The sequence below is a fragment of the Zootoca vivipara genome, chromosome 11 (genome assembly GCF_965207765.1).
Source record: "Zootoca vivipara chromosome 11, rZooViv2.hap1.1, whole genome shotgun sequence".
Taxonomy (NCBI): domain Eukaryota; kingdom Metazoa; phylum Chordata; class Lepidosauria; order Squamata; family Lacertidae; genus Zootoca; species Zootoca vivipara.
The window spans coordinates 38,053,441-38,069,490 of NC_142594.1; the positions used below are offsets into that span (position 1 = coordinate 38,053,441).

At 44.1% G+C, this 16,050-nt stretch overlaps 1 protein-coding gene across 1 annotated transcript in view; it reads left to right on the plus strand.

The window, feature by feature from the left end:
• The window catches only part of GPR158 (G protein-coupled receptor 158), a 122,035-nt gene that overhangs the window by 67,601 nt on the left and 38,384 nt on the right, over window positions 1-16,050 (plus strand). Inside the window, exons 4-5 of the mRNA XM_035129637.3 lie at window positions 492-709; window positions 10,819-10,887. Of these exons, the coding sequence (XP_034985528.3) occupies window positions 492-709; window positions 10,819-10,887 (287 nt within the window). The remainder of the gene's footprint in view (window positions 1-491; window positions 710-10,818; window positions 10,888-16,050) is intronic.

A 16,050-nucleotide genomic window follows, 5' to 3' on the forward strand; every position in this document is an offset into this window, starting at 1 on the left:
ACCGCATTCCTAATGCGGGATCGGTGTTCACTGATACGTGTGCCCACGTGCCCATGTGTTGACCCTATATAAAATAAATTACATGGGCATCTAATTAAATATACCACCTCTTTTGTTTGGCACGTACTGAAATGGTTGATAACAAACTTGAATTTGGTCTTTTCATTATAAATCACCTTGGTTTGCAAGGCCAGAGGGCAAGTGGGACACCTGCCACATCTAAAATGTCCCACAGGACCCCCAGGGATACGGGCGCAAGATGGCCTGTTGCCTCTTTTTTTGGTATTTTGACTCAAGTCTGCAACACAGGGGTCGTTTCATTAGCACTACCTCCAAAATGGCAGCTTTGTCTCAAAACTTTATATGGTTCAGAAAAATGGGAGGGCGGAACATGGGTCACCAGGAAGGCACGCAAATGGCCCCTCCAACACCCCCCCATTTTATCTCTCTCTCTCTCTCTCTCCTGCCCTCCCTATATCTGATACTTTTAGGAAAGGTTGCAGAGAGCCATTTTTCTGGAGGCGAGATGTCGGAGAAAATCTACAGCTGCTTACCCTGCAGGGAAGGATGTTCTTACTGCACAGATGATACTCCCTGCTATGCACAGGAGGACAAGTATTTACGGCTAGCTATCATCTCATTCCAAACTCTCTGTATGCTGTTGGACTTCATAAGCATGCTCGTGGTCTACCGGTTTCGCAAAGCAAAGGTAAACTTGGAAACATTTCCCCCCTTCTAATCTTCCTGCCTGTTTTTTTTTTTTTTATGTGTCGTAAGTGTGCTTTGCCCATAAGGGAGTGACCCAAATTTGTCACAGTCAAAATCGAAGGTTCTGGTGTAGAGTTAGAGGAGAAATTCGTTTGGTCCACGTTTTGAAGCAAACCAACCTAATTTTTCATTCCTGCCAATCAGATTGTAGCTTTCAATTGGATTATGCACTTGGTTGGATTTTGCAATGCGGTTTTGGTTCAAAAAAGTTCACAAAAGTTTGTGTTTTAGGGGGAAATTTAAAAGCCTACAAACATGCTTATTTTAGAGGAAGAATGAGTACAATTTATATGTGGTTTTTTCCCCATGCAACTCCCTCCCCACTGAATGGAATGGACCTATGTTTGGGTGCATGTGAAAATGACACAAAATGGAAACAGGTTGGTCTATCCATCCCTGGTCCATCTCTAGTCAGAAGTTAATTGCCCAGATCTGCAAAGTGCTGAATTCCAATCTAGTTGCCCCCCCCCACTTGCAATCACAGTCCTCTACAGGCCATCCAAACCTCCTCTATGTGTCTTCCTCCTGCCTGCTTCCCCAGCCATTAACGTTGAAGTATTTAGATTGCAGCCACAGACTTCTTGAAATAAATAAATAAAATATGCAAAATAACTACACAGGTACCAGAAGTCACCTCAGAACTGGCCCTACTGAACATCTTCCAAGATCATAATGACCATTCACATTATACAGAGCTTATAACCCACCTACTCTCAGCAGCCAGAAACCTCCTAGCCAGACACTGGAGATACCTGTCAGGAATAAACATGGACCAATGGTATGGGAAACAGCCTTACTAGAAAAACTAAACAATAAACTGAAACTGACACGGGGACAAATAGAAGAAGACGCCTTCACCCCAGTATGGCTACCGTTTATCACATACACAGTCCAACAACACAGCAACAAGAATCCGCTGACAGCATATGAATCAATCTAGCTAACCTGACCCAACAAGCCCTCCACCCATAGCTGCCAAGTACCCCGTTTTCCCCGGGAAACCCCGTTTTTACTTACCTTTTCCCGGTGGTCCCCCGTATCACTCCGTCTCCCGTTTTTCTCCGTTATTTTCTCCTGCTGGCGGCCATTTTTTTCCTTTCCAATTTGCCCTTCTATGGGCACCAAAAATTGCCACCGCCGGCTTCAAAAGTCGCATCTACGCATGTCCGGAAGTGCATAGAAGCGACTTCCAGTTTCGGCCATTTTGGGTGCCCATAGATGGGCAGAGCGACACCGGAAGTTGCGTCGACGCACTTCCTGACATGCGTACAAGCGACTTTCGAAGCCGGCGGTGGCCATTTTTGGTGCCCATGGAAGGGCAAAGCAACACCGGAAGTTACGTTGACACAACTTCCGGTGTCACACGGCTGCCGGTCCCGGATTCTGCAGTCTGGGACTTGGAAGGTAAGCCTCCACCCCTCACAAATGCAAACAAACCCCACTGCAGACAACCGCAGACAACCAGCCACATCCTGGCCCCCAATACCTCTCACTACCAAGGAAATGTAATAAATGAATAGAAAGCGAACCTACCCAGTTGACGCTGACACGAAACCACACACGTACACTATATAAAAGTAATAAAAGCCTCACCACCCCAGCCTTCCTCTCCCCCAACCTTATACTGTACTCAACACTAATGTCTCACAACAAATGTAACTGATTTGTAAGAAAGACTGTACAACCTGAAAGAGACAAGGCATGTACTTTTGTAAGCCAAGAAAATTTTTAATAAAAAAGAAAATGCTGTGACAGCTCTGTGCAGAACGATTCAGCCTTAAAATAGCCTTCCAGTTTACTCAGAAACCAGCGAAATCAAATGCCCATAAAATACTTGAATCCCACTGCTCAAATTAATAGCTGCAATCACCTCTTTCTATAAATAGACAGGCATTTCTATTTAGCTTTCCTAAGCAATCATTGCACAAGCAACTGCATCTATCTAACAGATTCTGTGTTGGATAACTTCCTGTCAGTTCCCCCAATTAAATGCCTGGCAGGAAACCTCGGAACAGGCTTCAACAACTTTACTGCCTCCCTGTTTTGTTTCCACCCACCCCCCTTTTCTTTCTTTCCGTGGCAAATCCTTTGTGTTTGTCGTGATCATGAGACATGTGTTTGCTACAATTGTGATTTATGTTACAGAGAGAGTTGCCTGTACATCAGTCCTGTAATCCCATTACCGAGAAAAGGCATCTGTTTAACAGCCTGGTGGTAACTTATCTGAAGAGCTCTGTTCTAACTCTCTAAAGTTTTGCTTCATTATGGTAATACCATAGGCTTCTAATGGCTCTCTTAAATAACTGATACTGTTAAGGAGACATGCATCATGAATGGAAATTAGCCTCCCAAGTGTTCACTGGAAAAACAAAGGCAGAATGCTTTTAATTCAGGGAACATAGCTTTGCGTTGGCCTTTGATCAATGAATATGCATGTCTGTGAACGTACGTAATATTCTGTTGTATTATGTATATATACATAAGCATACACAAATGAGATGAGTGTCAGTTGACATTTTAAATGGTCCTGATATGTCAATAAAGTAATTGTCTTGCGGCGGTGCACACACTGGCGACTTTAAGACGGGGTTATGGTTATTATATTCTCAATCACCTTCTGCATCTCTCTTTCAAGGTGATGTACATAATATCATAAAAAATAGCTAAAAGGAGTTATAAAACAGCACAAATAATAGAGGCAAATGAATTTAGCAAACTATTCAGTGGAGGCCCCTGTGGCAGAGGCCTATTCATCCAGTTTGGAAAGCTTGACAGAACAAAAAAAAAGAGTCTTCAGTTGTTTCTGGAAGGTGCAGGTAGCTGGCGCCTCTTCAGGAATGCTGTTCCACAGAACAGGGCCAGCCACAGGCCAGATATCTGTGGATGCAGCACCCAGGCAAAGACAATTCCCGTAAATGCAGGAGAACCTTGCTTCCCTGCCTATGCTCACACAAAGCCCATGGGCACACAGCAACTATAGGAGAGGCTGTGTGTAACTCCCATATCCCCCAACTAGCCCAGAGGTCCCCAAAGTGGGCAGTACTGCCCCCCTGGGGGGCAGAGGGATTACAGTACTTAAAAGGCAAGGCAGGGGGGCACTGGAAGTGAATGACTATCCAACTTAGACAAGCTGCTATCACTGGATCAAATTCAACCATTTTGTTTAATTAACTAAACAAAATAGTTTTAATTTGCTTTTGAATAAATGTGCAATTAATTGTTACTGTTTTGAATTATATTGTGTTGTTGTCTTCCTTAGTGGGTTGTACAAACCACTATTCTGAATAATGCTTTTTACATGATAGGGTAGGGGTCGCTGGGGATGAGTTTATGGAACCAAGAGGGCAATGGCCTGAAAAGGTTTGGGAGCCACTGATCTTGCTCTAGACTTCTTTGTGTTGCTTGCGTCTGAAGGATAAGCAACTTGTAATCAAGGCTGGATAGCATTGTGGGAGTCACACCTATGTACCTGTGCATATGCACTGGGTGGGGAGAGGATTCTGTTGAATTCTCAGGGACCCTTCATCCCTCAGCACCTTTCATATTGCAGTGGAAGGTCCTTGTGCCTAAAAGCTGCTTTCTTCATATTTACATTTTCTTCCTTCATAACTAGATTAAGTACATTGGACAGCTCCTGGATAGCCCAGTTAGTAGAGCATGGGACTCTTAATCTCAGGGTTCTGGGTTCAAGCCCCATGTTGGGCAAATGATTCCTGCATTGCAGGGGGTTGGACAAGATGACCCTTGTGTTCCCTCCCAACTCTACAATTCTATGTTCCTCCACCGAAGGTTCTGGTTGAAGGCAAAACACAGAACACGCCACAGAACCATGTCATTTGAACAATTTAATTACGGTACATACAATCCACAGGTTGTTGGTTAACAATAGCAACAAAATCTGGTGTCAGCAAATACCGCCAGCATCTGCATGGAGGGATGTCTGACCGGTGAGCAAACACAAAGGAAACAGAGAATTCCATATCTGCATTAGCAAACCCTGGTTAGAGGACTGTTTTAAGCAGCTTTCCGCAACCTAATGCCCTCCAGGTGTTTGGGGCCACAACTCCTGGCTGTTGGCCATGCCGAAACATCTGGGATGCACCCATTTGGGAAGGCGGATCTTAAAGAATATACTTTGCCACCTTGGCTACAGGATTCCTTTCGTATCAGCCTGCAGTGTGTATTTTTAGACCTCAAGCCTTCAAAGGATCATGTATACAGTGCGGAACAGAGTCTCTATAGCAGAAGACACAGAGCAACTTATCTTCATCATAACATACCTTGACAGATTTACATTTCTTGTGTTAGAGAAAAAGATCAGGAGGTGGGTGAACGGAAGAATTGCTTGGGGAACACTAATACTCTTTCCTCCTGGATGCGATTCATTTGTGATTGATGACTTCTTGTTCTTTCCTTCCTCTTCTGCCTTTTCAAGGAAAACACACACACACAAATAAACCTCAGTTTTAAAGTGGTATCCACAGTCTAGCTAGACAGTTAGAGATAAACCTGGCCTTTGGCATAAGCATTTTTGACAAATATATGGCTTGGAGATAATGAAGCCTACTTTCCCAAATCAGAAGAAAAATGAGCTTGCAGAGCTTTATATATCTACAAGGAATTGCAGAAGCACTACAAGGCTTCCAAATTTGTGTGTGTGTGTGGTAGAAATTCTAGCAAAGTTGTTACTCCTGAGTATGCACACTCCAAATGCGTGAAGTTGATTTTGAAGGCTCAGTTTACACCTTCAAAGAGAATACATGGGAGTTTTCCTTTGGCTCATGGGTGGGCAATCCATAACCAATACACGGCCCTCAAAAGTTTATTGCAACCTGCAGGGACCCCCTGACATTTCACTGCAGCAAAACCTGAAGACTTAAGACAATGCAAATAAATTAAATAAAGATCCCAATTCCCCCCATCCTTTTTCATGGTTCTTTTTTTATATATATATAACATCCTCAGAGCTTCTCCAAGCCCTTTCCAGTTTAAATCAGCCAGGTTCCATTTCTCCAGCTCGCCAAACAGCCCAGTCTTGCCTTGTTTTTGATTCCTTGTTGTAATAGCAGTCCTAGAGAGCTAATTTCTTGTAGTCTTATTAATAGCTGTGTTCAGTAGCTGCTTGCAATGCTGTCAGTGGCTAAAGACACAAGAGTCACTGGCAATCTGTCCCAAGTGCTGCCCACGTGGATCAAAATGGGACAAGCAGAGTAGCCAGCAGCAACACTTTATTGCTTAATAATAAAAGCATGGGTGTGCAAATGGTGTGTTGCTTTGGTTTGGTGGCAGAGGGGGAAGATGGAATGCAGTCAGTTGGAAGACAAAGGAATGACTTTGGGAGAAAAGAGGGAAAAGTTAATTAAATGAATTAAGTGGGTGGGAGAGGGAGATTCACTTGGAAAGTATTCATTTACTGATTATACCATGTCCATGATCCCATCTTGGTCAGACCTACTTTTCCACATCCGCCACGCCTACTTGACCATGTAGCCCCAGGAGAGTTGCCAATGTGTCAATATGGCCCTCAATCCAAAAACCTCACCCACCCTTATTCTACCTGTATTGAATTTTTTTCTCTGAAATGCCTTTCCCAGTGAGGCCTGCATGATGTCGTTGTCGTCGTCCTCCTCCTCCCCCCTCTTTTTCTACTTTCCTCCAGCAAATCAGCCAGCTGGTTTTTACTCTGATAGTTTTATTGCTCTCTGCTGGTTTCTATTGCTGAATTTGGCTGCATTACTAGGCTTGCTTTATCTTGATTGTTATTTTATAGTTTTACCCTTCTTTAGGTTGTGTAATAAGCTTGTCCCCAGAGCATGCTAGCTCAAGGGTGGTGCATGCATTTTTTAATGTGCAACATGCACCAGAAAAGGCTACCGCCTACAAAAATACATACTGCAGGAGAGAGGCATGAGCCACATTTTGTCACCAACTCTTAAACTTGGGCAATTGGACCGTTGTGCAATTGTGCCCTCTGCCTCTTTTTGTTGCCCATAGTCCTTTTTATCATCTTGCTAATGTATGTCTTGTGTTTTGTATGAAAGCATTTCCTTTTGCGTTGTGGTGAAATGACTATATCGAGTGCAAAATTAAAGATGGCCTTCATATATTTAAATGCGTAACTGCCCCAGTCATGTAAATGGGTCATCAACATGTCCATGAATGCCAGTGTGGCTCTTCACCAGGGCCGTCTTAACCTTATCAGGCGTCGTGGTGCAGAGATCCCTCGGGCGCCCCCCACTGGCCAGGGAGCCCTGGCTGCCGCGCCGATTGGAGGCTCACGGACGGCTTTCCTGCAACAGCACCCGCAGCCTGAGAAGAGGCGGGCGAGGGCGGCGCTGCCGGCGGGGCGCTGTGACTCGAACCAGCGTGCAGGGAAAGGGGAGACTGCTGGCAAAGCCGTGCAGCTCCCCAACTCTCTGGGGCGCCCCTGAGGCGCCAGTGCCCTGTCGCAACGCGCCAGTAGCCCCAATAGGAAAGACGGCTCTGCTCTTCACACTCGTGAAAGGTCTCAGTAAATGTCCTTTTAAAAATCCACAGTGTATGAAAGTTGGTTTGCTCTTCCTGCCCACTTCCTATTTGTACTGGCACATCCCCTTAAATATGCCCATACTCCATTTGGGACCAGTCACCCACCCACCCTTCTGTTCTGAACAGAAGAGATGTTTTGGCTCTGTGAGTGAGCATCCTGGTGGGTGACAGAGGTGCCATTCTTTTCATTGATGGAGAGGCTTGCCTGTGCCATTTTGTGGTCCTGCCTCTTAAAGCTCTTCTTGTATCTGACAGCCATTTAAGTGTCCTGCCACACCCCCAAGGCCCACTCAAAATGGGAAGCATCCAAGGGAAAAGACAAAAAAGGGAGAATTTCAAGATCCCGAAGGGTAATGTACAGGGCCGGCTCTAGGTAGACTCCCGGTGGTGCAGGGCGCCGGGCTGGTAGGCGGGGCGCTGTGCGGCAAAGCCACGCAGAAGCCATGCTGTGCCCTGCGAGGGTGGGGGTGCCGGAGCGATCTCTGCCCCTCAGCGCCAGGGCGCCCGACCTGCTCGAGACTGCCCTGGTAATGTATGCAGAACTGCCACCATCACATTTCCTTTAATCTGAGACAGGTCAAAACCCAGGAATGTAAATGCTGAAATATTGGCATTTTTGTGCTTGATATTTTCTCTTATCGGCTGAGTAGGATTATTCTATTTCCATTCTGCATCTATTTCACATGTGCTCATTCGTAAGTCTGTTCTGTCTTATTTCTGCCGTAATCTGTGATCCGTATGGAAATTCATATTTTAAAATGCATTTAAATGCCTATTTTGTCGCACAGTGCTTATATCATTGCATATATTATCTGGCACAATTCTAAAAATACTTTACCGGTATTCTAAAATTTGCATCTTTGCATTTTTATTATTATTCTTTTTATTTGAGAACTTTGAAATTCAAGGAAGTGTGCAATCTGAAGAACAATTATGTTATGATCCATGCATTATGATCCATCCAGGGGTGGGGGTGCGAATTAGGCTAGTTCGTTAAAAAATGTGGACTAAATGAAATCCCCCTCTATCCCCAAAGAGTGACAGCCAAAGAGCCTCTGCCAGCACCTTCTATAGTGCTATATCTGTTCTACATAGACTGCAGTCTTAAATATATTCACTTGTACTGAAATCAATGTAATGTACTTTCAAAAGAATACACTTATCACTGGGTCTTAAATAGCTTATCCCCCCCCCCCCGGGTATGCATGAACAGTCCATGGATAGGCATTAAAAACTAACCATACAGGCAAGCTAGAGTTTATAGAAGAAGGTCCAGTAGCTGATGGTGTGGTGCGGCAATGGTGTTCACCTGACTTCCCAGCAGTTGAGTTGCTGCTGTGATGGAGTGAGGAGGCAGGGAGGTTAGCAGAGCGCAAAGGCGCTGGCAGGAATGCCATATTGGCTTGGCTGGTGTGTTTGCACTGTGCTGACCTCCCTTTCACTTTCCCCATCTCTTTCCTGGTAAGCAGCAGCTGACTCAGCTGTTGGGAGGTCAGGAGTACTGTTGCCTCACCATACGATTTGCTACTGAGCAGGACACTTTCATACCTCTCTCTCTCCTTCCTTCTCCTTCTGTCCCATCCTTACAAACATCACAGTGACTTTTGGGAGCACAAAGCCATTGCATAACCATCACCAGGCATTGCTGCTTAGGATGGGTTTAGATCCAGCTATCAGCCGACCGGCATCCGTTGTGGACATTAATATTCTACACCAACTGAAATTTCCTAGCACTGGGTTTTGATATCTGGTGCTCTGGCACATTAGCTTGAGCTGTCTAAGGAAATTATGCTGGTGTTTCCCTGGTCATTTTCCTATATGTATACTACATGTGCAGTCATTAATGCCAGCTTGCTAGCAAAAGTGTAGCCATTGCAGAGGGCAGCATGGAAATGTTTTGACATTAGATGACAACCTTCATTATGCCAAAGAAGCTGCCTGGTTTGTCAGCCTGTGGGAAACGGCAATGCCCAAAGACAGCTGCATCATTTTGGCAAAGAGATATTTAATGATTCTCTAGGGTGGAGGAACAGCAGATTCCCTCCTAGCACAATAAGCCGCTGAGTGGTCCCAGCAGAAATGATTGAATGGCAGCAAGAGTGCATTACTCATTGGGGAATGCCTAAACTCCTCCAGGTTCTGTTTTCCCTTGACCACTGCTCTATGCATTGCTGAAGGCTGTTCTGATGGCCCTGGTGGTATAGGAGAAGAGGCAAAAGAAAAGAAGCAATTTGCCTTCTGAATATTATGTACATTCCAAAATGCCAGTAGCCATGAATTGCATGTACTCTGATTCTGCAAGCCAAAATAGTTGAAATAATTAAAGGCAGTGCCAAAGAGATAATCAGGCCACTGTAAAGCAGTTTTGCTCCCCAGAAGAGAGTTTGGGGGCATTTTAAAAAGTAAGGCTTTTCCCCCTTGGAAAATTACATTCTAGAGTTTCAGTTCCCTAGATTTTCAGCTGTGGTGGACTGCTTATACCTGCTACTGGGCGACTGCCTTGTCTCAAGAAGCCCTTGGACTTACTTGATAGCAGTAGCAAAGCTGACTGTAAAAAGGAAACATACACAACTGATTAGAATAGCTCTAAAATCATATATCATGTACATTACCATCATTTTTGGTATCCATCTCTCAGCCTCGATACGTATATATCATAATTAAATTCCCCTTTAAGTTCAGATAATGATTTAAGTTCGGATAAAGGTTCATTTATATGTCGCAAAGCGCTCTCTAGTGAGGTGCATCTGTCTCCAACATTATTAGCTTTCAGGAGAAATTTGAAACCCCAGACATTTGGTGGCTGAAGAATATGTTCCAGGCAATCCTGAGATCACTGGATGAAATAATATTTTTAACTGTAGCTGTTTTTGAATTTTTTTGTTTATTACTGTGGGTGTGCTTGCAGCCTGGGGGTGGGGGTGGGGGAAGAAAGGGTGGGATATAAATTCAATCAGCCAGTAAAAGAAAATAGCTTGGGGTGAGAGAAAGGCTGTTTCCCTCTAGGAAAGTGAAGCAACAGAAAATGCCCAGCCCATGTGAACAATTGCCATCCGTTTAAATCATATAGGAGAAATGGATGTGATTACTGTATGCCTGTCTGAGCACACTCCAAGCATCTGTAATAAACTATTTAGAACGGGCTGCTTCAGTTTACACTGACTTATATTATATTGATATCAATAAAGCTAATGCTGCAACCTTATTTGCTAGGAAGTAAATCCTGATGAGGGGAACCTGCTTACAAGCAAACATATTAACAGGTATTGAAAGCAGTTTAAACACCAGCATTCCGTGTTTGGGTTAATTAATTTACCAATCTGGTTGTTAGGTGGTCAGTCTTCTCCGTCTTGTGCTAAAATCGATAACATTTATTCACCTTGATTATAATCCATCAATGTGACATTTCATCTGCAAGCCTCCGAATGTTTCTGCTATAAATATTTTAAAAGATAACGTGAAACGAATAATGCAATGGCTATGTCAGTCTAATTTCTTGTACCCGTTTGTTTTCGTTTCTAGAGCATTAAGGCATCTGGTCTCGTTCTCTTGGAGACTATCCTGTTTGGGTCACTGCTTCTTTACTTCCCGGTGAGTTACACTGTTTTGTTCTTAAAGAGTAAAAGACGAGGCCATGAGCTGTGCATCTGATGCAGTGCTTCCCTTTGATGTTTCACAGATGAACACCTTAACAAACCTCTGTCCTCACATGAACGATCATTGCCTGAAGAGCCCTCATCTCAGAGGCGCGCTTAGGTAATTTGAGACTCATTGGAGGTTGGGCAGAGACCTTTAGACCAGGGCTGAGGAACCTGTGGTCCCCCAGGTACTGTCGGACAGGGGCGTCTTACCCATAGAGGCTAGTGGTGCAGGGTGCCAGGGCGCCAAATTCTGGAGGGTGCCAGGGTTGGATGTGGCGCCTCCAGGCATCAGCTCGTTGCCCTTGCCTGCCTCCGCAATACCGCGCTGAAGCAGCACTGCGCCCGGAGCCTCCATCTGCCAAGGCCACCGCGGCATGATGTGGCCAGCTGAGCTGGGAGGCCTCCAGCCTCTTCCTGCCTCCTCCAGCCCCGCCGACAGGGCATCCTCATTAAAAAAAACTCTGGGAAACCGGGGGGGGGGGGTTTGCCGGAGGGAGCTTTGCACCACGGCACTGGATATGCTTAAGACGGCCCTGCTGTTGGACTCTAGTTCCCATCAGCCCAATGGTCAGGGAAGATGGGATTTGTAGCCCAATGCATCTGGTTCCCCATTCCTGCTTTAGATGGTAGTGCATATTTACTTCACCCACTTTAAAGTATGATAAGATAGCCCTGCCAAGTTTGGGGTCCTCTGCAGCTCATTCCTGCTAAGTAGAGTCCAAAGTCCTTTTCTCATTGCACCACTGCCTCCCTTTTATACATTGCTGAAAACTCTTAGATGTGGGCTGCTCACAGTAGCAATTTACGCTGCAACAGCCTGTCCTACACCATCCTCTGAAGAATTGTAGAGTCACCACAACCATTTCCTTTTCTTCTTTTTAACTAAAGGGGTGTTACACAATGTACCCAGATCCACTGTAGACAAGCAGCACCTCATAAACAGGAGCTGGATCACGGCAGAGCTATATCAAAGGAAAGCAACACAGGGGCACACTTAGGAAAATACTGAGCTTCCGTGGCTCCCAGTCTTATTTATTAACCAACAGGTTGTGAAAAATAGCTTGCGGACTTGGTGCACCCCCTCTCCTCCCCCCTTTAAACAAAGCTATTGATGCCTAAACTAAGCTACAAAATCTGTCTACTGTTCTTTCAATATGTCTTGTATATAGAAGGGAAACCCAAATAATCTGTTGCCCTTCTGGCATTTGTTATAAAACAGGGAAATTGACTCAATTCCACCCCCAACCCCCCACCATCCGAAATCAAGCAACATATATAGACACTTGATTTTTCAGAAAACATACTGCTATTTTTGTTGTACGTGGGTACATTGTGCAACAATACAAGAAAAGAAAGACACTGACTTGTTTTGGTTAGAACACCTACCTTAGGGAACAGATGGCCATTATAGAACATGTAAAGGAAGACACTAAATACCTTTGCCTATTTCTAGCCTCTTACATTTCTGAGATGAGAAAAGTGGCATAGAAAAACAGGAAGAGGAATAAAGAGACATAGTTTGTTTAACAAACTACGAGTAAACCATCGGTGGTTCCACAGTAATCAAGCAAGCCATGGTTTCTACAAAGTTTGGTTCCTTTTTCCAACTGCACTAGTCTTTTGCCTTTGTAGTCTGTGGTGTGTCTTGGCTATGGTGTTCAGAGTAACCATAATTAAGGAGAAGGCACTGGATTCAAATGTGATGCCAAGCAATAGTTAAAACAAACCAAGGTTTGTAAGCAAACAACAAACCATGGCTTCAGATCTTGGTTTGTTGGCTATAGACAAACCTGTAACTATAATTAAACTTCTGTGCAGGGTTCATACATAACACTAAGCCATGGTTTAGTCTTACATGTGACCCAGGCCACTCATAGTATATATCAGGCATCCTCAAACTGCGGCCCTCCAGATGTTTTTGCCTACAACTCCCATGATCCCTAGCTAACAGGACCAGTGGTCAGGGATGATGGGAATTGTAGTCCAAAACATCTGGAGGGCCGAAGTTTGGGGATGCCTGGTATATATGTTAGGAAAAGTATGGGAAGAAGGAAAACTAAGGATAGTTGTACAGTTCTTCCCAAGTTTGTTCATGTGGAAACGTGCTGAGGTGACAGTTTTCTGTTAGATAACTCTGTTTTCATCTCCGTGATTGAAATAAACATTTGATCTTGCCATCCAAGATTTATGCACCAGCTTGTGGAGCTTTGTATATAAAGCCTATAATGAGGCCTAGATGAAAAGGTTCTTGTATTTAGTTTCTGTCACCCCTTTATTATCTTTTGATGCTTTTTCTCTCTAACCGTCAGTTGCCAGTTGTTTCAGTTTGCATAACAACTACCACTTCTAGTGCTCAATCCATCCCTGTGAAGTCTGTTGTTGTTGTTTTTTAAAAAGAAAGGAAACCAAAATTCCAAAAGTAACCCCCTGCACGCTCCTAATACGATGACTGGAAACAGAGCACACTATTGCCCCATGTTATGTCTTCTGGTTCTGAACTCTCCCCCAGATGAGAGCAACCAACTCAGGAGTTCCCTCAGAGCCCCCAAAGCCTTTCCTTTCCTTCAGAGAGGTCTTGGGGGTGGGGGGTTGTTGGCTCCTAGTCTAAGAGGCTTAGGGTGCTTCTCATCACTGAAGGCTCCCTGGGGACACTGTGCAAACTTCCTTCTCCCTTTCCTCCTCCCTCAATTACTGTTCCTGCAAGGCAGGGGTGAGGACACCTCCGCTCCTTTGAAAGAGGGATTCTGTTATGTACTGAGCTTAATCATAGAACAATAGGATCCAGAATCAGCAGTCTGATTGGTCCGCAGGAGCCACCCAATCCAACTCCAGGTGGAAGTGAATCCGCAACCTGATTGGCCTGCAGGAGCAGCCAATCAGGCTGCTGGCAGAAGTCAATCCACAAACTGATTGGCCCACAAGTGTAGCCCTGAAGTAGCCAATCACACAAAGCCCATTGTGTAAATAATGTATATAAGCAGATGGTTTTGGGAAAAGGGCATTCTTCTTCTCCTTGATGACTATGAGCTGAATAAAGAGCATGAAATTCACTCTCGACACCGAGTATATTTCAGATTCCTTGTTAAACCACTTGGGAAGTGGCAGCTCTGTGAGAGGAATGGGGTCCCCTAACAACTCTCAGCACCCATAACAAAATATGCTTCCCAGGATTCTTTGGTGTGGGCAGAGCCATGACAGTGTGCAGTGTTATGATGCTGCTTTGAATGTATAGTGCAGATGGAGCCTATGTGTCTGCAAGTTGTTGTACATGAGTATATTGGTGTGGGAACTATGGCCTTCCAGGTGTTGTTCAACTCCAGCTTCCATTGGCTCAATCCAGCATGGCAAATAATCTGGGATATCAGGAGCTGTAGTCCAGCATCATCTGGAGGGTCAACAGGTTTCCCCACCACACCCCTGCTGTATATTTGCATGATTGGGGACTCTCCATTTTGCATACTGCATGCACACACAGCCAATAAAGCTTTTTATCTGGTCTTTCCCAAAGTGAACCAAAGCCCTAGGGATAAACAATTTTAGTGCAGTAACCCCTCTTAAGTTTCAGGACTCATCTCCTAGGGCTGCATTACTTCTTTTAATAAAACAAAACAGTCCACATTTAATGGCATTTAACAAAATTCGCATGCCACTTAATTGTAAACAAAAACCTCAAAGTGGTTTACAAAGAATGTAAAAAAACAAACATTGCAAATGTCAATAAAAATCAAAGTAGAAAAACAAAATTGAAACACGAATAAAAGCATACTTTATAAGCTAAATTTAAAACATACTTTATAAGCTAAATTTACAGATTAATATTCACTTCAACTTTACATGTTCATTGCATCCATCCATCCCTGAATGGAACTAGTTTCTTGTGTGCATTGCTGTTCAAGCACATGGAAGGAAATGCCACTGAAGTAACAGAATCATAGAATTGTAAAGTTGGAAGGGGCCGCAAGGGCCACCCAGCCCAAACTCCATCAAGGCAGGAATCTTTTTGCCCAATGTGGGACTAGAACCCACAGCGCTTAGCTATCCCAAGTCTATGAGATTTCATTCCTCGTCACTTGTTTAGGATGAGTGTGCAGAGAATATAAGCATGCTGGCCCTAATTAAAGCGAATGCCACTTGGCATGTCACCAGGATGCTTTTGAAAATTTCATTTAATGGCTTTATTTAGAATTTAAAAGAACTGACCTTAAGCAACTTTGCTCAGAGAGCCATTAATTATTATGATACTTATTAGCTGAGGGATGACATTTAAGAACACCGGTTTCCCTTTAATACCTGCTCCACAGAACAGCTAGAAAAGTACGGTAATTAGAGTTGCACACTTTGATTTCCCCTCCCCTCCCACAGTTTATTCTTCTGTAATTAACTTTATACATCTGAAGTAACTAAAAGCTTATTTGAACGCCAGAAAATGTCTTAACGGTAACCAACTCTCTTATTGTAGAGAGACTAAGCTGGAAATGCCTGTTGTTATTCTTCTTTCGGCATATTGTAGCTGTGTTCATCTATCCCCTTCATATGTTATATAGTACTTGTTATATCCACTTGTATACAGTAGACAGCTTTCCAATCCCCCCCAATAACCCCCCCCCAGAAAACAAATTCTGCTTTCATTTATATCCCACCTTTTCTTCAAAGAGCTCAAGGTGTGGCATTCACAATTCTCCCTTGTCCCATTTTATCCCCGTGTGGTGGGTCGGGCTGAGAGGGGCAATGTCTGCCCCAAAGACACCCAGGAGGCTATATGGCTGAGTGGGGATTTGAATCCTGCTCTCCCAGGTCCTAGTCTGGCACTCTAAAAAAATAAATAAAACTTGCTCTACATCTTTAACTCTTACTTTTACACCGTACAATCATACTTGTGATGTATAATCTACTTTGGCCCATAAAACAGCTACTGCTAGCGTGATCAGGACCAATATAGCTAGTTCAGGCTTCCTCAAACTCGGCCCTCCAGATGTTTTGAGACTACAATTCCCATCATCCCTGACCACTGGTCCTAGCTAAGGATCATGGGAGTTGTAGGCCAAAAACATCTGGAGGGCCGAGTTTGAGGAAGCCTGAACTAGCCCATCAAAATATGGACACCGGTTAAAAA